At 49.9% G+C, this 23673-nt stretch overlaps 1 protein-coding gene across 1 annotated transcript; it reads right to left on the reverse strand.

Moving 5' to 3' along the window:
• Positions 1 to 4880: 4880 nt before the first annotated feature.
• LOC102716215 (polygalacturonase At1g48100) lies at positions 4881 to 8268 on the reverse strand. Its single transcript, XM_006654140.2, has 6 exons — positions 7560 to 8268; positions 7306 to 7473; positions 7153 to 7197; positions 6848 to 7055; positions 6692 to 6773; positions 4881 to 5839 (listed from the first exon to the last, which is right to left on the reverse strand). Exons 1-6 carry the CDS (start codon positions 8016 to 8018, stop codon positions 5332 to 5334), a joined length of 1470 nt encoding a protein of 489 aa, XP_006654203.1. The 5' UTR covers positions 8019 to 8268; the 3' UTR covers positions 4881 to 5331.
• Between the last annotated feature and the right edge of the window lie 15405 nt (positions 8269 to 23673).

Raw genomic sequence — 23673 nt, forward strand, 5'->3', positions numbered from 1 at the left:
AAGCTAGTTGACGGTATATCTGAGGCTTGTTGTTGCATTAATCTACTCTTGGTTGAAGTAGTGGTAGGTTCTCGATCAAGTCCTCGTGAGTTCTTCGTTCGATTTGTCAATATAGATCGATTTAACTTGATTCTGCCTCGTTTTAGTCCGTTCAATCCAGTTGGATGGGTTTGTACTGTCATATTGGATTAAGTACTCGTGAGGGCTTTGTTGAAGTCAAAATGTGAACGTTTACACGTCACACACGAAGGTCTGGGAGTCAATCTTAGACAGCTCTAGTGCAGGACCTAAATCTTAGAAGATGCGCGAGCGTCCAGTCAGTTTGATCCTGTAACTGACAAGACGAATGTTAAAACAAGCTGATCGGCTATCGAGCCGATAGGTGAATAAATATCCAGCCAGTCAGACGTTGATGCTGCAATGGTTAGCCGATAGGATGAACGATCGGCTGTAAAAAACTCGAATCGGCTAGAAACTCGATAGAAATAGAGATAAATTAAATATTAGACCAACGTAACCCGCCAAGTTACTTATTAGTCTTAGTCGATCGGACGAGCTCCTATAACCAGATCGAACTAGACATACAGAGATTGGATTTAACCAAGACAGTATGCAATCGAGCACGATATGATTATAAGAAATATGAAGATCGATAAGGCTAATAAATAAACCAACGAATTACTTGGAATAAACAATGAATCATGTGTTGTGATTGGCTAAAACCAATTTACATGTAATTCTCATAAGCCGATGCAACATAATAACTGCCGATCTAACTAAATCATGTCGATTGGTATAAAAATAATACAGTAAGGCAATCGACTACTCTATTGATGCAAATATGATAAGCATGTAGATCAGCACAAATCATCGGTTATAGACGGTGAACAAACAACCAAGATCTATAAAATATCTAGCCTAGATTGCTAAGAATAACCATAGAAGATCGGACCCAACCGAGACAGCTCAAGATTATGCCTAGCGATGTTAGGCTAGATACTAAATAGATCTAGATTGCTATGAAGCCAATGAGTCGATGACTGATAACTTATCAGCTGGTACTCTGAATAAAACAATAAACAAAATATATGAATCAGATATAAACCATCTGACTAACGCAATTTACTAGATCGGACCTAACTGAGACAGTACTAGATTGAAAGTGACAAACAACAAATATCAAACCCGTGTAGATCGCCCAAAGTGGTCGACCAGATCAGCTCAAGATACAGAAGTAACTCAAGTTGAAACTGATACGATAACTAGCAATCGCACAACCAAATCAGAAGATCGAACCGAACAGAGACAGTCCTAATCTAGCAGATGCGATTACCATGGTCTGATGGAACGTAGAACTTACCCCTCCGTCGGAGATCAAGACGATGCAGCCCCACGTCAGGTGCCAAGTTCCACCGGAGTTGAAAACCTTGGACAAGAGAGTGCCGATGCGCCGGAAGAAGTTGATCTAATTGATGTAGATGATTACAATGACCCTGGGCATACATATTTATACTCTCGGTGGATAGTAGTTCATGTCGGATACAACACCTAATAGATAAAAAGAAATAACAAACTCTATCTCTAACACGACACAATTTCTAATATAAAAAAACAAACAAGTCCAGATTGGACTCTAACTCCCTTAGAGATAAATTCTTACTAACTTTAATAGATAAATTTACACCGCCAAGCCTTGGTCTTTACGATTCCCTATTGAATTTGAACTCTTCCGGATAAAATATCTATCGTCGATTGCACCTTTCCTTATCCGAATCCAATACGGAAATTTACCAATTTTTGGTGTTAACAGGCTTATGGCTGGTGTTCTACCCAGCATTATCGTAAGTAATTCATTGGTTTATTTATTAAGCTTATCGATATTCATGTTTTCTATAGTTATATCGAGCCCGACTGCATACTGTCTCGGTTTGATCCAATCTATCTAATTCTGATCCGATCTGGTTATAGGAGCTTGTCCGATCGGCTAAGATTAGTTGATAGATTGATAAATTACGCTAGTTTGGTATTTAATTACTCGCGTATTGCAATATTATGCTAATCTTACGCGTGGTTATGTTTAGATATGAATTGCCTTGGTTTGGTTAGATCTTCTAGGTCTAGCGTGAGTACGTATATGTTTAGTCGTTATTGTGTTGTGCTGGTAGTTAGCATAACAATTTAGTTTAGTTTGAATTTCATATTTAGTCTCTTATTGGCTGCTGACAGCATGTACGATAAGCACCAGATCGATCCGATCGGCTGGTTAATCTTAAATCTTAGATAAGTCTGATCTTTTAGGATTAGTTGATTGATTAAGCATTTGGTGATTATCCTACTCATAATTCAGCCGATAGGGCATATTTTCGTGCATTATCATGAAATTCCCGTAAAGCCGATCATTTGGTTCATAGGCTAGGGTCCTGAAGCGATATTGGTTGTCCGGCCGATGGCGTTTTAGATTTAACTACTTTTCCATGTTATATCTTGTCAGTTACAGAATCAAACTGACTGGCATACACAGTTTCTAAGAATTTAGATCTTGCACTGGAATGTTCTGAGAAGTGATACTCAAGCCTTCGTGTGTGACACGTTGTTAATTATTTTCAGCGTCAACAAATTTTTGGCACACCCGATGGGACACAACTAAGAATACCTAACTCAAACCAGCGACCAACAAGCACACAAGCCAGGAAGATGGCAGCCAAGGAAGTCAGCGCAGAGAACATCGTTTCGATCACACTCGACAAGCTGACTGACGAGCAGAAGGCCCTCGTGTAGCAACACATCGAGAATTACCAGAAGTTGTTTCTAGAGTCCTTTAGCATGACCAGGGGTGCATGGTCCATAAGTCTCGGCTCCCAACGCCAACCTTAGAGTCGACGCAATGTAGTAACCCACCTACTAAGAATCACCCGACTCTACAAAACATGGTCGACTCAGCTATTCATCGCGCACTGGTCAACCAGTCAGGACTGCTAGTTAACACACTGTCAGGACCGATCAGGTAGGTGGCCGACAGTACTGCTAACCAGGAGTCATAGAGGGGACCAACGTACTTCCTAAAAGGGGAGATGCCAAAGTATCGACAGCATAGAAACATGAGAGACGCACCAAGGGATGATGAGCCGATACCAGACATCCCTCCACCCAACTTTGAGCAGTCCCCAGAGATACCAAGACAGTCGTACCAGGAGAGGACACCACCAAGGTTTCATCGGTGGGCTAACCCCTATCACAACGTCAGCGCTTGGTATCAGCCTCCACCGATGTGGCCACGTAGGGACAAGCCAATGTACAACAACCCACCTCAGCAAGCAAACCCAGCACCCGGGGCAGTTCAGAGATGAGGACTGGACTGACCGTGTAGCCGAGGTAATGCGAGAGCAGTTCGGTTTGAGGCCCAAAGAACAGACAGTGATGTATCAGCGCCCGTACCTAGAATGGTTCAAGAGGGTGTCGTTACCACACCGGTATAGAGTGCCGGACTTCTCCAAATTCTCAGGCCAAGATGGCGTCTCTACCATAGAACACGTCAGCTGATTTCTGGCCCAATGTGGCAAAGCATCGGCTGAAGATGCTTTGAAGGTGTGGTTTTTTCCGCTATCACTGTCCGGATCGGCCTTCACCTGGTTGGTTCTCCTCACTACCTCCAAACTCGGTGAGAAGCTGGGTCGATCTGGAGAAGCAATTCCATAAGTACTTCTTCGCAGGAGTATAGGAGATAAGCTTGACCGACCTCACTACAGTCTGACAGAAGATGGATGAGTCGGTACATGATTATATCCAAAGGTTTAGAGACATAAGAAGTCGATGCTATAGTCTAAACCTCATTGATTAACAATTGGCCAAATTGGCGTTCCAGGGGCTGCTCAGCCAGATGAGAGAAAAGTTCTCAGCACAGGAGTTCGAGAGCCTCGTACACCTGGTGCAGAAGGTATCGGCCCATGAGATCCGATACCAGGAAGCAAGATAGGAAAAGTTCCAACAATGGATGGCCTACGTCACTAAAGACTTATCGGACTCAGATCCCAATGAGGCAAATATTGGCCTGGAAGAGTGGACCAGAAACAAGAAGCCGGTTACATGCCCGTGGGTGAGAAGGAAAAGGGAAGAAAAGTTCGACTTTGATTTCAACAAAGCTGACAAGATATTCGACCTCCTACCCTAGAGAAACACATACAGCTACCTGCAGGGCATGTCATCCCATCGGCTAAAGAACTGAAAAAGAAAAGGTATTGTAAGTGGCACAACTCGGTCTCACACCACACAAATGAGTGCCACATTTTCAGGCAGCAGGTAAGTACAATCTTATGTAAAAAACCTAAATGGTAAAATCGAATTCCTATCACAACTATTAACATCATTTTGTTGAAGGGCAATCTTATGCAAAAAAATCCAATGTAAAAAATCCATATCTCTACGTGTAAGTACACGAAGGTATCAAAACTTTATATTAACAATTTGGTACGTTCAGGTGCTTTCTCAATAAATGTCTAATTTCTCTTTCTTGAAAGTCGGGTGCCTTGATAGATGGTATTGCATTTGTACGATAACAATAAGGGTAATAAAATGAAACAAATTCATATCCACTTTATACCTAAGTATATTTGTGTCACGCGTAGAAATTATACCAATTTTTGAACTATAGGCTGCATTGAATCTTAGTCTAGCGCCAGCCCAACTACGCACTATGATAAATTAATGCATACATATCGTCTAAAATAAACAAATAAAATAATATTCTTAACAATGAAGCGGAGAAAGCAACAACAACAGTTGAGCATGGCGATTGGCCTAATCTTCGAACGACTTCTCGTCAATCGCAGCTTTTGCTTCTAGAGAAAAGGGGGAAAATCCAAGACTCAGTACAACTAGTGTATTGCATGTGCGATTGATTAAACAGTTTTAGTAAGATCAAAGGTGTACAACTTACCAACAATACATAGTCCCACGTACATACCCATACGCTAGTATGTCACCCCCGACATCCCGTGCAAAAAGGACGTGGCAGGACCATTCACATAGTGTATTCCTAGCCATTCACACCACGTTTATAGCTAAATAAGGCTGTGAAATGACTCAATGTGCTCGACCCATTACCAGCCTCAGTGTACTACATATTTCGTAACGTAGGAGTGATTTACTGTTCCACCAATTATGATACTGATTTTTACAAAAATGTGAAATGCAAGTTGAATTGGAAGCAGCAATAAGGCGAGAAAATCAATATCGGCCGGGAGCAGCGGGAGCAGAAGCGCCACACATGACATGTACAACTCCACGAAACTCAAGACTAAAACTAGTTGCAGCAATAATAATTAGCCAGTAGGATCATCGGCATCTGAGATCCGGGTTGTCGAGGAGGAGCGAATCGGGCAGGCCGTCCTGGAGGCAGTAGATGGGAGGGATGGTGGGCGTCTGCTGGAGGCCGTAGGCACTCCAGCAGAAGGGGTCGTCGACGAGCTCGCCGCTGAAGGGGAGCAGCTCGACCTCGGACATGGTGATGTTGGTGCAGGGGACGGTGTCGCTGCAGGCGAAGTGGATGGGCGCGGCGCGGACGTCGTAGGAGCCCCGGACGTTGGCGTAGGAGACGTCGGTGACGTGCACGGCGGTGGACTGGTTCATGCACCGCTTGTCCAGGCAGTAGTACTGGTCGATGATGATGCAGTTGCGCACGTTCTCCATGGCCACCGTGTCGAAGCTGATCCCGGACACCGACCCCATGCCGCCCTGCCACGTCTTGATGCGCAGCCCGTTGTCCGAGTTCCGGATCACCGCGTTCCGCACCGTCACGTTCGCCACGCACGCCTGCGAGTTGTGCACCCCCAGGCTCCCGATGCTGCTTTCACACCATGCACAAAATATTACTCCTATCAGACATCATATAGTGAACTTTGGAAAGCGTAGTTTGCTCAAAAAATGATATCTACTTAATTGTAAATATTTTTATTATTAGCATGGTAACAAAATTTTAGTGTAAAATTTGGTATCTCCTAGTACCTAAGATACCAAGAGATATCAAATTTTACATAAAAATTTTGATACCTAATTTTAGACTAAAATTTTGTTACCTCTCTGTTTACTCCATCTCTGCTTATTCAAGAATCTAAAATTACTCTAAAGGAAAAAGGTAGCGTTTCAGTTATGGCAGTGCGTCCATTCTCTGTGCACGTGAAGTCATGTGAACTGAATTCTTACGGTACCCCTCATGTGACGAACTTCTTTTTCTTTCTTTTTTTTTCTCTCTTCTATTCATTTAGTTCAGCCCTTTCCTCTTCCTGTGAGGACGTGAGCCTGTGACCAACTAAAAATGCATATATATGCTTGTGTAATCTAGGACGCCGGATCAGAAGGTAGCTAAGCTGAAACCATCATCGTTTGTACGCTTTGGACGTTTCTGACGCTTTGCTGTGTTCTCCTGAACCGTATGTTCAGGATTTCGGGTTTGCCCCGTGCCCACAGACCACCCAACCAACATATCGATCGCCGTCTACATATGTGAACTGGAACTAAACTGCTCGTGAACCCAATTTATAAACGACAGAACAGCCAAAGAAAAGGAATGGGACCATATAATAATAATACATCAGGTTTCTTAATTAATCTACATAAAGTGTCCTGTTTTCCCATTTAATTAATCTAATAACATAATTGAGCATTCGACAAGAGACAGAGCAATATGGGGTCTTACCTTATGCCGTGTCCAGGACCGCAAGTAACATTTTGTATGTCGACGTCGTAGCTCCCGGTTCCAATCGAGATGCAGTCATCCCCTGCACCGGAACACATGTCACCCTACAGTCACATTACAACGCAGCTGCGTACCGTACGTGTGTAATGCACGTACCGTTGCTGATCATGGAGTTGTAGATGGCAACGCGCTCGGTGTTCTCGACGTGGATGCCGTCGGTGTTGGGGCTGCTCGCCGGCGACCTGATGGAGAGCCCGTCGACGCGGACGTCGCTGCAGCCGTCGAACCGGAAATGGAACTCCGGGCTGTTCTCCACCCTCAGGCCCTCCACCGCCAGGTTCCGGCTCATGAAGAACCTCACCAGCTGCACGGCACCACGTAAGCGTAAGCCCAACAGCGCGATGTGCATGTCAGCTTGCTTGATTTTGTGCGAATGGGATAGGAATGGTGGTGATGCGTACCGTCGGGCTGTCGCACGGGCCGCGCAGCGTCGACCCGTTCGGACCCTGCATGCGGAGAGTTGGGAATTCGATCGTGTCAGCGCTGAGCGGAGTGGAGAAGAGATGCGTTGGAGTGAAGTGTTGTTGTTGTTGTTGTGTGGGTGATGTACGTACCCTGTGAGGCTTGCAGGGGAGGTTCCACCAGCCCTCGCCGTTGCCCTCGATCGTGCCGGCCCCGCGCAGCGTCAGGCCGTCGAGGTTGGAGAAGACGACCCACTGCCGCCGGTTATCCGACGCTGGCCAGCAGTCCGGCCCGTCCGGCGGCATCAGCACCCCATCCACCTGCACGACGCCGGCTATCAGTTTGCTTGGCCCTGAAAATTGGATCGAACAAGCACACGAATGAGCAAGTGCAGAAGTGCTACTACCTGGAAGACGAGGCCCGGCTTGCAGGGCCCGGCGAATGTGGTGGTGGTGATGGTGAACGTGCCGTCGGACGGCACCAGGATCACGGCCGACTCGACGGCGCAAGCTGCCCTCCACGCCGCCCGGAACGCCTCGGTGTCGTCCGTCGTGCCGTCGCCCGCCGCGCCGAACGCCCGGACGTCGAACACGCACTGCTCCGGCTGGGCGGGGACGGCCGGGTCGGAGGGCACAATGCCAGGCGGGGGCGTCGCCGGCTGCGTCTGCTCGTCCGCCGGCGGAACCGCGGGGGACGACACCACCGAGCCTCCCCTGCCGCCGCTCCTGCTCCGGCCTCCGCCACCGCCGTGCGGTCTCTTGTGGATGTGGTTCCTTCCATGGACACCGAAACCACACAATGCCAGTAGAATAAACACGACCGCCATCAACTGCGGCAGCCCGAGCCTCGAAGCTCCTCCTCCCATGGCCGCCGGCAAACAGAGAGAAGGAGAAAGAAAACCCGCAGCTCTGCTTCAAGAAACAGGGGACAAAAGTGGTGCTCTCTTGCTGCCGACCGCAAGAGAGAGAGCAAGAGCGGGCCGAGCGGCGACGGCGAGCTAAAAGCGAAATTTGTTGCAATGCGAGTGTTGGCGCGTCGATGACCACGGGTTCGGTAGACTTGCGAGCTCGTGATCTTGTGACTGCTGGCTCTGGGAGAGGCTGGAGGTTGAGACGTCTCCACACTTATGCTCTCGCGTGGAGACGAACGGGGAGAGCGAAGAAGGGGCCGGATAAGGAATTTTTGCACCTAGATGTGGTAGAACAAGAGCAATCCTAAATCCTAATGCAAGACAAAATTGTATCCTCCGTGTAAAAAAACTAGTAGCATACTTATATAACTCTTTACAATACAATCGCTGCTAATTTAAATTTAAATTTAATACTACTTATTTTTTTATTATTCTTAACTGTTGTGTATAAATCATATCCCATATAAGACTTTTTTTTATTCTTCTTTCTTATTTACTCACTTGCCAAATAATATTCTATATACACGATAACTTATTTAATTTTATAAATATCACATGTACTGTGAGTATCCTTATGTGCATACAGTCTAAATATTTATAGAAAAATTTGAACAACTATAGAAGAATTGATTATGACGATTTATGCGTATGTACAAGCATGCAAAGCTAAATTCGACATATAAGTATAGAAATAGAAATTAATAAAACTAAATTATGAACATTACCAGCTCACCGTAAAAAAAGTTTCTTAATTTAAGTTATTGATGTATTGGTTAAATTTAGACTTTAAGTTTGACCCGTGGTTTATAACATTATGATCTGCTCACCAATTTTTATGATATTTTTTTTCACAATTTAAGCTGCATACAAATAATGGATACTGTTACAACTATGTGCAAAAACTACTTTCTGGAAGAAGGCCACGAGAAGAGCGACACATGTCGGGAGCTCTGCCATTTGGGGCGGAGTGGAGTAGCATGGGGGCATGAAGTGATCTCGTCACCCATCGTTTTCGTCACATGAATCATTGCAGAGCATGTCGAACACAGAGTTGCGTAAGAGCAAGTTCAATAGTATAGCTAATAAGTAGCTTTAATTTATCTATAGTTAATCTAATAGTTAATTTATACAATAGTTACCTACAAAATATCAATACATGGTTTCACATGTCATACACACATTTTGTCTTGGAGCCCGTGTGCAGCTAGCTACAAATTAGTAGCCTACCTCCCTTCTCTCTTTCCTCTTATATCTTTAAAATATGCGCAACATTATTGATGTTTTGTAGCTAACTATTATATGCATTGACTATTAGATTGGTTATAGATGAATTGGAGTCAGTAGTTAGCTATACTATTGAACTTGCTCAATATACTCCCTCTATAGTTACAAGTATTTGACGTTTAGGTCAGATTTATTAGTTGGACAATATTTGTATTAGAATAGTTCATAAAATCTATTAATTTATTAGTGTATGACAGTATTTTTTTACACATCAATTCCTACGGTTGTTAATCATTTAATAAATTACTTATGATCAATATTACAAAAGTTTGTCGGCTGATATGACTAGAGAATGGGGAGAACGACTCTGATGATCAATATTACAAAAGTGGGTCAAGCAGGCTTTGCCGGCTGATAAGTAAAAGTGGAATTTTTAAAATCCGTACTCTTTTAAATAAAAATAGCATGTTTGCCAATCTATCACCCTAGGTGCTTCTATGGTGAATTTTGCAAAGTACCTTCCCTTAAACTTATAGTATTAACAAACAATTAGATCTAAATAGAAAGTCATATAAAAATTAAATTAAAATTAATATTCTCTATATAAAAAAGCATGGGTAACATATTTCATGAAAATATATTGTACTATTTTAGAAAATAGTATCATATACTTTCTTAATATGCAGCAAAGCACCAGCTTTTAGCAAGTATTCATATGTCCATTAGTGTCGCCATAGTCTGCTTAAACTTGGCATTAAAGGTCATATTAAGGGGAAGGTTCCAATGACTCACGAGCTGTTGTCATGATCGTCCCCTACATACGTGATCCCCCAATGGCCATAAAAGTTCAGATGAAGGGTCACAGCCTCACAGGGCTATTGGCCTATAAGACACAAAAGATGCCTCATTATAAGCGTCTGTTTGGTATTTAGCCTCGATTAGAATTTTTAAAAAAAATTAAATTAGCCATATCATAGATTAAAAATCGTTCACATGCCGTGAGACACGGACTGTTCAAATCTGCATAAATTTGTATGGTGAAACTGACCTTTACACTAATTATAAACAATGTACGATAACCAAGCTTTGGAGCCATTGTCCAGAGATCTCAGGAATACAAAATACACGTGTGTTTGGCTGTACGCATATGAAGTGAGTATGCCAAAAAGAATTCAAAATATACAATTTTCTTCGCCGTTTTACATGTATATACTCAGTTTGCATAAAATTACAAAAACATACTGTTTCCACCATTGAAGGTGTGCCACCGTGCTCAATGTCACTCCACCGCCACGGAGCTGCGGCACGGTCGAAGCGCCACCATGCGGCAGCCTTGCCGTTCCACGCCTACTAGCTAGGAACAAAAGTGACGCTACCTCCATCTCACTGTATTGGAGTTTAATAAGACGTTCCTGTATGTTATTATAAAAATTAAAAAAAGATAAATTAATATTAAATATATAACTCTAAAAATATTCAAGTTTAAATATAACTTGTACAATCCGTAATAAAAATAACAAATATGACTGTGAGTATACGTATACTATTCATAGTTTAATATGTTATTGTTGTTAACGATGGCAGAAGACATATTTGAAATTATATATTTGTGAAGTGATATTTATATTAATCTATATTCATATTGTCGACGTTCGATGTCGGCAATGAACTTATAGGGTGGCTACTAAGCTCTGAATTCAATGGTTAAGATGAAGAGGGAGACGATTCACCTAGGTTCAGGCTCTCGACGTGGCGAGATAATACCTTACCCCTGCTGTTGCCCTCAAGGGGGGCACCCCGTACCCCTTATATAGTGGGGGAAGGGTTACAGATATGATAGAGTCATAATCTAGTAAGACTAAGATCTTTTCCTAATTCGGTTATGGCCCGGGTCCGAAGTACACGGCATGTAATCCGGTAAATACCGGACTCCTAGCCGTCACCGTACAGATATATTGTTCTTCCTATTCGGTACCCCGTTAACCGTACGTATTTGTACAGTCTCCGGATACCCCCGGTATAGGTATCCCACAGCAGCCCCCGGAGTCGTCCATAGCAGCGTAGGTCATCCGTGCAGATCATTGACCATTAGATGTCTCCTGGCGCTATATGCTTGACACTATCCGAGTGCTTTTCAGGCGCTCCCCGAGTGCTTCCCGAGTGATCCCGAGTACTCTGTGATGATTGTAGAGGCTATGGAGGACTCCAAATGAAGAAGACATTAGGTGCATCGAAGATATACCTAATAGGTGTAGCCCCCGACTCTATGCTTAAATGCGTAACAATTAAACATAGAGTCATCTATGGACTGTTACCCAAAAGGTTTCCTCTCGAAGTTTTCGAGCTCACCAACTCGAGCTGCACGGTTCCAAGTGCTTCCGGACCCGAGTGGTTTGGAAGTGAGTTTGTGCCGTGTTTCCCCAGACATACAGCGCTTAGCTATGTTCTGCCCATGGGATAGGCTGCGTCAACTGGCTCAACCGGTACAGCCGAGTAGTTAATACTGAGTCAGTTCGGGTTTACACAAAGTTTAGGCACAGGCTGAAGAGCGCAATTAAGTGCCATGGGCGATATCGACTGACGCCTGCCCGAGTGCGGCCATGACCCCATAACATAGGCATTCCGTCGATTCCCGATTTGAAAGAAATTATGAATTTTATATTACTGTTATAAAACTCGTAACGTTCCTTAAAACGTAGCACGGTATCCGTTATGCTAGCACCGAAAATTTTGGCCCGCTCTGTCCGCAAAGGAACATAATAATACTTAGCCTGGTAAAGGAATCTTATAGCCGTTAGGCCCAGCAGCGGCCCATTTAAGCTTCCTGTTACTTTGCCCGTTCATCTTCTTCTCCACCACGCTAACCACTGTAGCCCCAATTTGCTCCAGCGATCTCGCGCTCACCGAACCCTAGCCTCCGCGCCTAGAGTTCCAGCCTCTCCTCCACCCATCACACCCGTGCCTTCTCCTCCAGCCCACCGAAAAGGCCCCCAATGGCTTCCCCGGTGGATTCAAGGAAGGCGCTGCCGCTGCATGCTTGGCAATCTTCCATCATCACCGACCAAAACCTCTCCATTTTCTCTGGAGTTGGCCTGATCTAGAGCAAGGAAGTAGCCGGAGACCGCAATGCTCATGGCGAGGAGTTCCCTACTCCCGACTCGCGAGAGGTAGTGGTATTCGAGGCTTTCTTTGAGCGGGGTTTCGGGCTTCCGGTGTCTTCCTTTTTTCGGGGTCTATTGGATCTCTATGGAATCGAACTCCATCATTTGAACCCCAATTCCATTCTTCAAATCGCGGTGTTTGTATACACCTGTGAAACCTTCCTTGGGATCCCCCCTCACTTCAACCTTTTTCGTCATTTGTTCATCGTCAAGCCCCAACCAAATCGAAATCAAGAAAACTCCGTGAGGGGAGCAAAAAGGCTTGGCTTTCCCTGCCCATGAAAACGTCTCTCAAGTGTTGGCATGCGACATGGTTCTATTGTTCCAACCTAGCCGACTCCCTTCCTTCATTCATCGGCCACGCCCTGGTAGCCCGAGAGGCCTGGTCATCTCTTCCGACCGCCGAGGAGATGCCGCAAGTGAACTCTCTCCTCAACTTGATCGAGAACCTGAAGACCGCTAGCCTAACCAGCGTTTGGGTAACTCGGCACTTCATCCATCGCCGAATCCAGCCTCTCAAGGACCGGGTCCGATTCGCCTTCAACTACATCGGGAGTGACGACCCAACTCGGGAGACCACGGAGACACTTCGGCCAACAGATATCCGATCATGAGCTCGCAGGCTGTTCGCACTGAACACCCCCATCCTGGCCGATGCCTCCAGTCTTCCGCCTCCGTTTAATGCCGGGAATGCACCACCATCGGTGAGTCCTTAGTTTCTCTGAAGATTCGTTTCTCCTTTTCTTCTTGGGAAATTGCCCTATTGCGTCCTAACCCAGCTCTTGTCATGCCTTCAGGATCGGCACCAGTTCCTATTCTACCCCCCAAGTCGGGCGTTGCCCATGCTCAAGAGTGGGTCGGGGCCTTCAGTTGACGAACCTGCCACGAAGAGGATGGCGTTTGATCCGGACGCCGAACTTGTCGGGGCGCCCCAGGACGATGACGCTCCGACCCCGGCTCGCTCTCCAAGCCCACCTCCTTTGAGACGCCTGAGGAGGCCTGCCTTCAAGACGGGATCAAGGTAACATGACCTAGCATTTTCGCCGTGATCCGAGTGGGATTCTTATGCTTGCCGAGGCCATATCTCCTAGTCTCCCCATCAAGAAATCAAGCGACATCGATCCGGCCGTGACGACCGGGTCCGGGGAAACCAAGCCCCCAGGCCCAGCGGCAGCCGCCCTTCCCGCTGCCTCAGGTCCGGCCCTAGTCTCAGCGGCTATTCCCGCGATGGGGACAACCGCCGAGACGGCTTTGGTGATCGTCCCGGCCACTGCCACAGCGTTGACTGTGGAGACGGACATGCCCGCGGCACTCCCACCCACAGACATTGTGGAGTCGGGTGTCGGGGCGCCCGTTCCGCTGGTCGTAGCTACGACCTCGGCGACGCTTCCTCCGAGGTCCTAGGAGAGCCACGCCGACCGAGCCAGAATAGACCCTTCGGACGACTCCAAGGACATCGCCAAAATTGAGCGATACATCGAGAAGTCGGTGAAGCTCATGAAGGTATGCTCTTTAACCGCTCCCATGCATGCGTGACCCTGTTAACTCTTATTGTGTTGTTCAGGGGATCGAAGCACGCTCGAAGGCAAAGTCAGAGGCCCTTCGGTCGCTGGATCCTCAGTTGGGGAACATGGATGCCCTGCGGCAGGACCGCGACGAGATCTTGGGGCGGGCGAAGGCTATGGAGAGCCGCCTGCAAGGTGAGATAGCTGGTCTTCGCGTGGAGCTGGTATCGAGTAGCGCTCAGATCAAAGGTGCGACGATCTGTCTTTGGTCATTGTTCTTTCTTCGTAGCTGAAGATCATCTTCTCTTTGTCAGATCAAGATGTAGCCTTGAGGGAGCTGAAGAAGACGAACACCGGGCTGCAGGCCGAGTGCTCCAAGCTCTTGGCGGTGAAGGCCGAGCTTGAGGCCGAGCGCTCCCAGCTGTCGGCTTCGAAGGCCGTGCTGTAAGCTGAATGCGCTCGGCTCAAGAAGGCCAAGGACGCCGCTGTCGCCGAGCTCGTGGGTAAGTTTTTCTTTATCCCTCCCTTCAATTCTCCCTTTCAGGCAATCCCTGACTCGTATGCCCCTAGCAGAGGCACAGTCCCGGGCAAAGTTTGTGGTGGAGGCTGCTGAAGCCAGGGCCCAGGAGGCTGAGTTGGATCAGGACCGACTCATCACAGTCGCCCTTAACATGCTTGGGGCGACGCCACTGTTGGCGCAGGGCTCCTCTTCTGTCAGCATAGACGAGGTAGTCCAGCAGCTGGAGAAGATGCCTGCGGCCCACAGCACCGAGTTGTGAGAGACGGAGAAGCTGGCATCTAGCCACGCTCTAGCCATCGTAATGTCGCTGTATCCCCGGGTGGAGGTTGATGCCATCTGCGACGGGTTCGCCGCTGACTGCGACGAGGCGACAGCGATGAGTACGTCAACGAGGCACAGAAGGCTGCGGAGTCGGTCGCTGATGACCTTGGCCTGTAAAGAAGTAGGAGAACTTGTAGTAGTTAACCATGTTCTAGGCGAACTTATTATGATGTGATTTTATTTGATCTGTTTGCTTTAGAGTCTTTTGCTATGGTGTGTTTTGTTGTCATGTGAAGAGTTATCCACTCGACGTGTGCCTGTCCCAGCAGCCCCCGAGCGGGCTTAGCCAGCGCGGAGCTTAGCGTAGCGTTACTCGGTTTAGTGGGAAGCGAGGTGTGGCCAAGCGGATGTACCACCGCATCTAGACTTCGATTGACCGATAGTTAGAGAGCTCATTGGCAGTAGATTTTATCAAAAAGAACCCAAAGGGGTAGAGTACATTGTAGCCCCTGACTGGTCTTCCGAGTGGTGACCACTCGGCGAGAGCAGTTCAATGGTAAAAAAGAAAAATTACAAGAAATCGACTATGTGTGAAAGGGACGTAGCTGTTCGATATTCCATGAGTTTTCTAGCAGCCTTCCGTCTTCCATCCTTAGTCGGTACGAGCTGGGCCGAGTGACCTTGGCTATGACGTAGCGCCCTTCCCAGATTGGGGAGAGCTGGTGTCGATCTTTTGTGGTCTGTACCTTGCGTAAGACCAGGTCGCTGACTAGGAACGCCCGCCCACGAACATTCCTGTTGTGGTATCGGCGGAGCCCTTGCAGATATCACGCCGACTGGATAGTTGCGATGTCCCTGGCTTTTTCCAGCCTGTTGAGGTCGTCTTCCTTGGCCGTGTCTGTCGTGGACTTGTTGTAGTTGCGTATGCGAAATGATTCATGGTCGATTTTGGTCGGCAGGACTGCTTCTGCTCCGTACACAAGGAAGAAGGGCGATTGTCCTGTAGCCCGACTTACGGAGGTGCGGAGTGCCCAGAGTACTGGCGGTAGCTCTTGCACCCATCGTCCGACGTAGGGATGTAGTCGGTCGAAGACCCTGGTTTTGATTCCTTGAAGGATCATGCCGTTAGCTCTTTCGACCTGCCCGTTGCTCTTCGGGTGTGCTACGGAGGCGTAGTAGATCTTGGTCACACGCTCCTTGCAAAAATCTTGGAAAACTCCATAGATGAACTGCCTACCGTTGTCCGTAATGATACGGTTCGGAATGCCGAAGCGGTAGATGATGTTCTGTATGAAGTCTTTCGCATGCGCTGAGTCGATTATGGCGACCGGTTTTGCTTCTATCCACTTAGTGAATTTGTCGATGGCGTCGAACAGGTGGGTGAACCCTCCTGGTGCCCGCTTGAAGGGCCCGACAATGTCGAGTCCCCAGACGGTGAAAGGCCAGGAGATCGGGATAGTTTGCAGTTCCTGTGCCGGCATGTGTGTCTGCCTTGCGAAGAATTGGCACCCTTTGCACTTTCTAACCAACTCTTGTGCGTCTGTTATGGTGGTTGGCCAGAAGAACCCTTGCCTGTAGGCCTTTTCAACCATCGTCTTGGCCGAGGCATGGTTGCCATAGAGGCCCGAGTGGACTGACTGGAGTATTCATTTGCCCTCATCAGCGAGCACGCAGCGCATGAGGATGCCCGATGCGTTTCGCCCAAGTAGCTCTCCGTCTGACACGACATAGCAGTAGCTTCGTCGGCTGACGCGTTTGGCTTCTGCCTTATCAGTCGGGAGGACTTCCTCCATGAGGAACTTGATGAATGGAGTCCTCCAGTCGTTAGTGATGACTGCGACCGAGCGATCGTCGGAGTTTGGTGGTTGGCCGTTGTCTCCTGCGTCTTCTGCTTCACTCGGGGATGGTTTGGGTTCGTCTTTTTCTCGACTGTGGGCTTTGTGAGGTGTTCAACGAATATGTCGGTTGGCACCTGTAGCCGTTTTGAGCCGAGATTGGCTAATTCGTCGGCGGCTTCATTGTTGTGCCGCAAGACGTGAACCAGCTCGAGTCCCTCGAACTTGTTTTCGAGTTTGCACACCTCCTGTCGGTAAGCTTGCATGTTTTCGTCAGCGCAGGTCCACTCGTTCATGACCTGGTTGACGACTAGCTAGGAATCTCCTCGAACAAGCAGCCGCCTAATCCCAAGGGATATAGCCAATCGTAGCCCGCGAAGGAGTGCTTCGTACTCGGTGACTTTGTGCGATGCAGGGAAGTGGATTTGGAGCACGTACTTAAATTTTTCGCCGTTGGGCGATATAAGTACTACTCCGGCCCCGGCCCCCGACATGCGTAAAGAGCCGTCGAAGTACATTGTCCAGTGGGGCAACTCTTCTAGCGTTGTTTCCAGTTGCACATCGGTCCACTCGGCCACGAAGTCGGCGAATGCCTGTGACTTTATCGCGGTACGCGGCTTGAAGGTGATGTCGTATGGCATCATCTATAGTGCACACTTTGCGATGCGGCCTTGCACTTCCTTGTTGTGTATAATGTCGTCGAGTGGGTAGGATGTGATGACTGAAACCTGATGGGCTTGGAAGTAATGAACGAGCTTCCTTATTGTTATCAGGACGTCGTAGAGAAGTTTCTAGACCTGGGGGTACTTTAACTTGGATTCTCCAAGTACTTCACTGACGAAGTAGACCGGCCGCTGCACCAGCTGAGCGTGTCCGTCTTCTTCCCGCTCGACCACGAGGACCGTGCTAATGACCTGTTCTATGGCTGAGACGTAGAGCAGGAGCGGCTCGTTTGGGCTAGGCGAAGCCAGCACGAGAGGAGAGGTCAAGTATTTCTTGAAGTCCTCAAAAGCTTCTTGCGCTTCTGGGGTCCATGTGAAGTGGTCGATCTTCTTCAGCAGCTTGAAGAAGGGCATCCCTCGGAGGCCGAGTCGTGATATGAATCGGCTGAGGGCCGTCATGCATCCGGCCAACTTTTGGACATGTCGGAGCTCGTTGGGAGGCTTCATGTTGAGTATGACTTGGACTTTTTCCGGGTTTGGCTCGATGCCTCGTCCGGACACGACGAAACCAAGGAGCATGCCGGAGGGGACGCCAAACACACACTTTTCAGGATTTAGTTTCATCGTGTAGCGTCGGAGGTTGCTGAAGGTTTCCTCTAGGTCATCTAGTAGGTCATCCTTTTTCCTCGACTTTACAACCACGTCGTCGACGTATGCTTCCACGTTTCGCCCGATCTGGTCATGGAGGCAACCTTGGATGGTCCGCTGATAGGTTGCCCCCGCGTTTTTTAGACCAAACAGCATCGTGATGTAGCAATACGCGTCGAATGGCATAATGAAAGTGGTTTTCATCTGATCGGCCTGTCTTAGGCTGATTTGATGGTAGCCCGAGTAGCAATCGAGGAAGCTGAGCAATGCACAGCCACCCATCGAGTCTACAACTTGGTCGATGCGCGGTAGACCAAACGAATCCTTAGGGCATGCCTTGTTAAGGTCTGTGTAATCCACACACATTCGCCATTTATTGTTCTTCTTTTTGACCAAGACGGGGTTGGCCAACCAGTCGGGGTATTTGACTTCTTTGATGAAGCCAGCCACGAGTAGTTTTGTTAACTCCTTAATCGCGTCTTTCCTGTCTTGTGCAAAGCGGCGAAGGCGCTGCTTAACTGGCCTAGCGTCATCTTTTACATTCAAGGAGTGCTCAATCACTTCACTAGGGACTCCCGACATATCAGACGGTTTCCAAGCAAAAATATCTTTATTATTTTGGAGGAAAGTGACGAGCGCGAGTTCCTATTTGGAATCTAATTGAGTTCCTATGAAAGTAAATTTAGACGGGTCGACGGGGTCGAGGGCGATCTGCTTCTTCTCGTTGGTGGTTATCTTTGCCACCTTTTTAGATGGTAGATCATCATCCTGCGTCTTGCGAGTTGAGGCTTCGCGTATCTGCTCCCGGCCGGCTTGTTCTTTAGCCTATTGCGCAATTTCGCAGCTCTCCGCCTCACAACTAAAGGCCTGCTTGATGTCGCTGCGCAGGGTGATGAAGCCATGTGGTACGAGCATCTTAACCATGAGGTAGGTGTAGTGCAGGACCGCCATGAACTTCGCCAGCGCGGGCCTGCCGATGATGGCATGGTACGTCGTCTCAAAGTCAGCGACTTCAAAGCAGATGTTCTCGGTCCGGTAGTTGTCCTTTGTCCCAAAGGTAACCGGAAGAGTGATCTACCCGAGTGGCGTTGCCGATAGCCCGAGAATGACCCCATGGAAGGGCACACTGCTTGGGCGTAGCTCTATCCTCGGGATCTTCATGTCGTCGAGCATCTTGGCGAAGAGGATGTTGAGGGCGCTCCCTCCATCGGTGAGGACGCGCTTGAGCTTGATGCCTTTGACGACTGGGGCTAGCACCAGTGGGTACCGCCCCGGGTGAGCTACTCGGTTAGGGTGATCCGATTGGTCGAAGGTGATTGGAACCTCCGACCACCGTAGGTACTGGGGGACGTCCACCGCTGTGGTGTTGACCTCCCTTGACGCGAGCTTCTGCTTCAGCTTCGACTCGTAGGTGAGCGGGCCACCAAAGATATGGTTCAGCTCGGTTTGCAGGTCCTGGAAGTCGGTGTCGCCTTTCTTGTCGGCGGGCTTCGTCTTGCCCTACCTGGCGGCCCCCGGCTGGCTTTTGGTTAACTGTTTTGTGTAGTGACGCATAACAAAGTATTCTTTGGCCAAGTGGGAGGACTTCAGATGGTGGGGGCATTTGCTGTTCATGACCATGCCATAGTCACACATCTTGGGGCGCTGGATCGGTTGTCGGTCTGCGACGGTGACCAGCTCCTCGGGCTTACGTTTCCGCGAGTCCGAGTCCTTCTTGTGCTCCTTCTCCTTTCCTTTGCCTGACGGCTGCCCTTTCTCTTCGTGCTTATCTCCCCGTGATGCTGACACCGCATCGGCGGCTGTTGCGTAGGAGTTAGCCATGTCGAAAATATCCTTGACGGTGGTCGGCTCCTTCCTGGTAAATTTTGCGATGAATGGTTAATCGTGCACCCCTTTTTGGAATGCGGCGATGACCACATCATCTTTTTATGTCAGGGATGGAATTGCGGACCTCTGAGAACCGTTTGATGTAGGCCCGCAGGGATTCGCCTCTCCTCTGTTGGACTTGGTACAAGTCGTACTTCGTCCTTGGCCTTTCGTACGTGCCCTAGAAATTCGCGATGAACTGGTCGCGAAGCTCTGCCCATGAGTCAATTGATCGTTTGGGGAGCCCAAACAGCCAATGTCCAGCTGAATCGTCCAAGGCTACCGGTAGGTAGTTGGCCATGGCTTTCGTGTCGCCGCCTGCTGCCCGGATGGCCATGGTGTATGCCGTGAGCCATGCTTTCGGGTCAGTGGAGCCGTCATATTTTTGGATGCCAGTGGGCTTGAAACCAGTCGGCCAAGTTAACTGACTCAAGTTCTTGGTGAAGGCCGGGACACCATCTATCATATCAGTATCTGAGCTCTCAGATGACCGATGCTTATACGCCTTGCTATGACTTCGGTTGTCCCGGTCATGTCGACGGTCCTTGTCACGTCCGGAGTTTTATCCCAAGCCTAAAATCGTAAAAGAAATTCGTAAATAACAATTGGTTTAATTAACTCAGGAAGAATCCCTCTAAAAGAACCTAATTCAATTAAATCGAGGTTCGCAAATCGATTAACTGGATTTAAATTCAAATTGCAGAACAATAAAATTTGATCAAACAAATTAATTTAAAACTCGGCAAAAGTGGGGTTTTCCTTTTTCCCTCCTTTTTCCTTTCTTTTTCCCTTCCTTCTCAAATTGGGCCGAAGTCCAATTTTCCTCCTCTCCCTTTTTCTTTTTCTTTTTCCTCCTTCCCGGGCCGGCCCAGCCGAGCCGGCCCACCTTTCCCCGCCCGGCCGGCCCAGCCGAGCCGGCCTTCCGCTCCGGCCTCCTCCGCCCGCGCGCGCCTCCGCCTAGGCCGCCGCCCGGCCCAGCTCGCCAGCTCGCCCACTCGTCCGCCCGCGCCGCGGCGAAGTCCGTCTCGCCTCCCTCCTCCCTCGCGCCACTGACAGGTGAGGCCCACCTGTCAGCGACCGAAACCCCGCCTCCGCCCCAGCCCGCGCTCGCGCCGCGCCGCGCCAGCCGAGTCCGCCGGTCCGCCCGCCGCTCCGCCACCGCAACCGCCGCCGCCGAGTTCGCCGCGTCGCCGACTCGGTCTCCAACCTCCGTCCCGCCCTAGCCGGCGCCGCCACACTATAAATCCCCTCCCTGCCGCCGCGTCGCCACTGTTTTCCCCTCCGCCACCAAGCCGCCGCTGTGTCCCGCTGTTCGCCGCCGACGTGCGATTGCGCCCTCTGCCGCCCGTCGTCGCCGTCCAGCCGCGTCGTCACCTCCGCCTCGCCGTCGCCGACTTGCTACCGCCCGGGTCGTCGCCGGCGGGCATCTCCAGCGCCCGCGCATCCTCTCGCCACTCGGTCGCCGCCGCTCCCGACCTCGCCACCGCCACCCCGATCCCATCGCCCGGTCGTCGTCGTCGCGCCGTCGGACGTCGCCACCTGTCCCACCTCCTCGCCGACCTGTCGCCGTCGTTCCCATCGCCGGTGAGCCTCTCCGCTCCCCTCCTCCCCTCGTTTCCTCTCCGCAGGATGCCGCCGAGGTCGCCGCCACCGCCGCCGTGCGCGTGCGTGCCTTGGGCGTTGCCGTCGCCCCTCCGCTAGCCGTCGTCCCCGCCTCGCCGGCGCCGCTCGTTCCCGCCATTCGCCGCACCACCGCGCTCGTCGCGCCGTCGTTGCTGCTCCGGTTGCGCCGTCGTCGTGCGCCGCCGCTCCGGTCGCGTCCGCCGCTCGGCCGCCAGGCTGCGTCGCTGCTTGGCAGACGCCACCTCGCTCCTCCCTCGAGCTCCTGTCTAGCTCCTCTGGCTGCTTCCCGCGCCCGCCCGCCGTCGCCGTGCCGCTGTGCCGTCGTCGCCGTGCGCCGCGCTCGGTCGCGCGCCACGCGCTGTCGTCGGACGCCGGTCGTCGTCGTCGCGCCGTCGTCGCCGTCGCCGCCCGCTTGTCGCCGCCCGACGTCGTCGCCGACGCCGTCGTTGCTGCACCGTCGCCGCCTCCCCGGCTGAATGCCGCATCCCATCCCCCTCTCCCTCGCGACGTCGTCGCTGAGCTCCTCCGCCCGCCGCGCTGCTGGCTGACTCACCGCCGCGCCGCCCTGATCCCTCTCCCTCTCGGCCGTGTCTCCACGCCGCCGTTCCGCACTTCGTCGCAATCGTCATCTTTGCGTCACCGTCTTTCCCTCCCGCCGCTCGTCGCCGCTCCGAGCCGCGCCACCCCATCGCTGTCTCCGCCTCCTCCGCATCGACTCGTCGTCCTCGTCACCACCTTCGCCATCGCCGCCTTCCCCGTCGCCTCGCGCCAGCGCTCGCCAACGCCGTCGTCGCCCTCCCGTCACGCCGTCGTCGTCGTCCTCCCCGAGCCACCGCTGTCCTCCCTTCGGCGTCGCCGCTCCTAGCGCCGTCGCCAGCTCTCGCGTGGCCACCCACTGGGTCGCCGCCGTCCGCCGCATACCCGCCGGTCCGCGCCGCCGTCCGCCGGTCGCCGCCCGCCGCGCCGTCGCGCCGCGAGCCGCGAGCCGCGCGCTCTGCTCCCTTCCTCTCTGTTCCTCTCTCGCTGACGAGCGAGACCCACTCGTCAGTCGCCACCCCGCCAGCCCCTTCCTCTCTCTCCTCCCCGGGCCCGCGTGTCAGTCTCTCCCTCTCCCCTTCTCTCACCGACAGGTGGTCCCCACCTGCCAGCCGTCAGCTCCTCTCTCCTCGCTAACGTCAGCAGCCCCATTAATTGCGCAATAATTGATTTAGGACTTTTCTGTTTAGCTAAAAAACCCAGAAAACTTCTAAAATTCATAAGTAATTCATCTAGTCTCCGTTTAGGTCCATTCAAGTTTCATTAAATCCAGAAAAATGCCAAGAATCCATTAAAAATAGTTTCTTTCTCTGTTTCAGTAGTTTTAGCCTGTTTTTCTTGTTTTGCCTTGTTTGTCGTAGGTTTTGACCCCGTCGCAGCGCCGTTCGTTCTCGAAGTCGTCGCCGAAGTTCCTCGTGGGTCTAAGCAAGGCAAGTGGCACCCTTCTTTGATCATATTGAACCTATGTCTATAAAATCCCCCGCTTTTACATTCAAACATGCATTGTTTTATGCAAATCTATTTACTTTATGTATCTATTGGGCAGTTACCAATATATCCGTTGATTCCCATTTATTATTGTCATCCCAGGGTTAATTTGACTAGAATCAGGGTTAGTCAATGCTTAGTCATGCTTAGTTCAACTAGCTCACCAATTATTATTTAATTACTGTTACACTTTGATAGACCTTTAATGGCTGAAACCATTATTATTCTCCCGATGTGGATTAATACAACTAAAATATTGCTTATGGTGGGCTGTGGGCGCATGGTTTTGAGAGTCGTGCCCATGGCAGTTAAGGACCGGTTCTCAGGAAACCCTGAAGGTCTTACACGTACTAACCACAAGCCAGAATGGGCAACGGTGAGACTCGTAATCTAGCTTGTCCCTATTCGACGTACCCAGGCAAGGGTAGGCGTGATGGAGTATGGACGGGCAATCGTGGTGTAACGAAAGCTTCTCCTGCTTCCGGATCTACCAAGGCACAAGAGGGGACTGCCCGACTTGGTGTAAAGGAGGGGGTGAAACCTGAAGTGTGGTGCGATTGTCTAGGGAGGGCTAGGTGAAAGGTCTTATCATGGTTTCCGTACTGAGGTATCGTGGTGATACGTTGGGGCATGGTAACATGCTTGGCAGCCATGTCTTGTGGGTAAAGTTGTACACCTCTGCAGAGTAAAACTATTCGAATAGCCGTGCCCGCGGTTATTAGGCGAACTGACAGATTCACTGGGATTAGTTGAACCTCTTTAATAATTTTATTAATCTTGG

This window comes from Oryza brachyantha, chromosome 5, assembly GCF_000231095.2.
Source record: "Oryza brachyantha chromosome 5, ObraRS2, whole genome shotgun sequence".
Classification (NCBI taxonomy): Eukaryota; Viridiplantae; Streptophyta; class Magnoliopsida; order Poales; family Poaceae; genus Oryza; species Oryza brachyantha.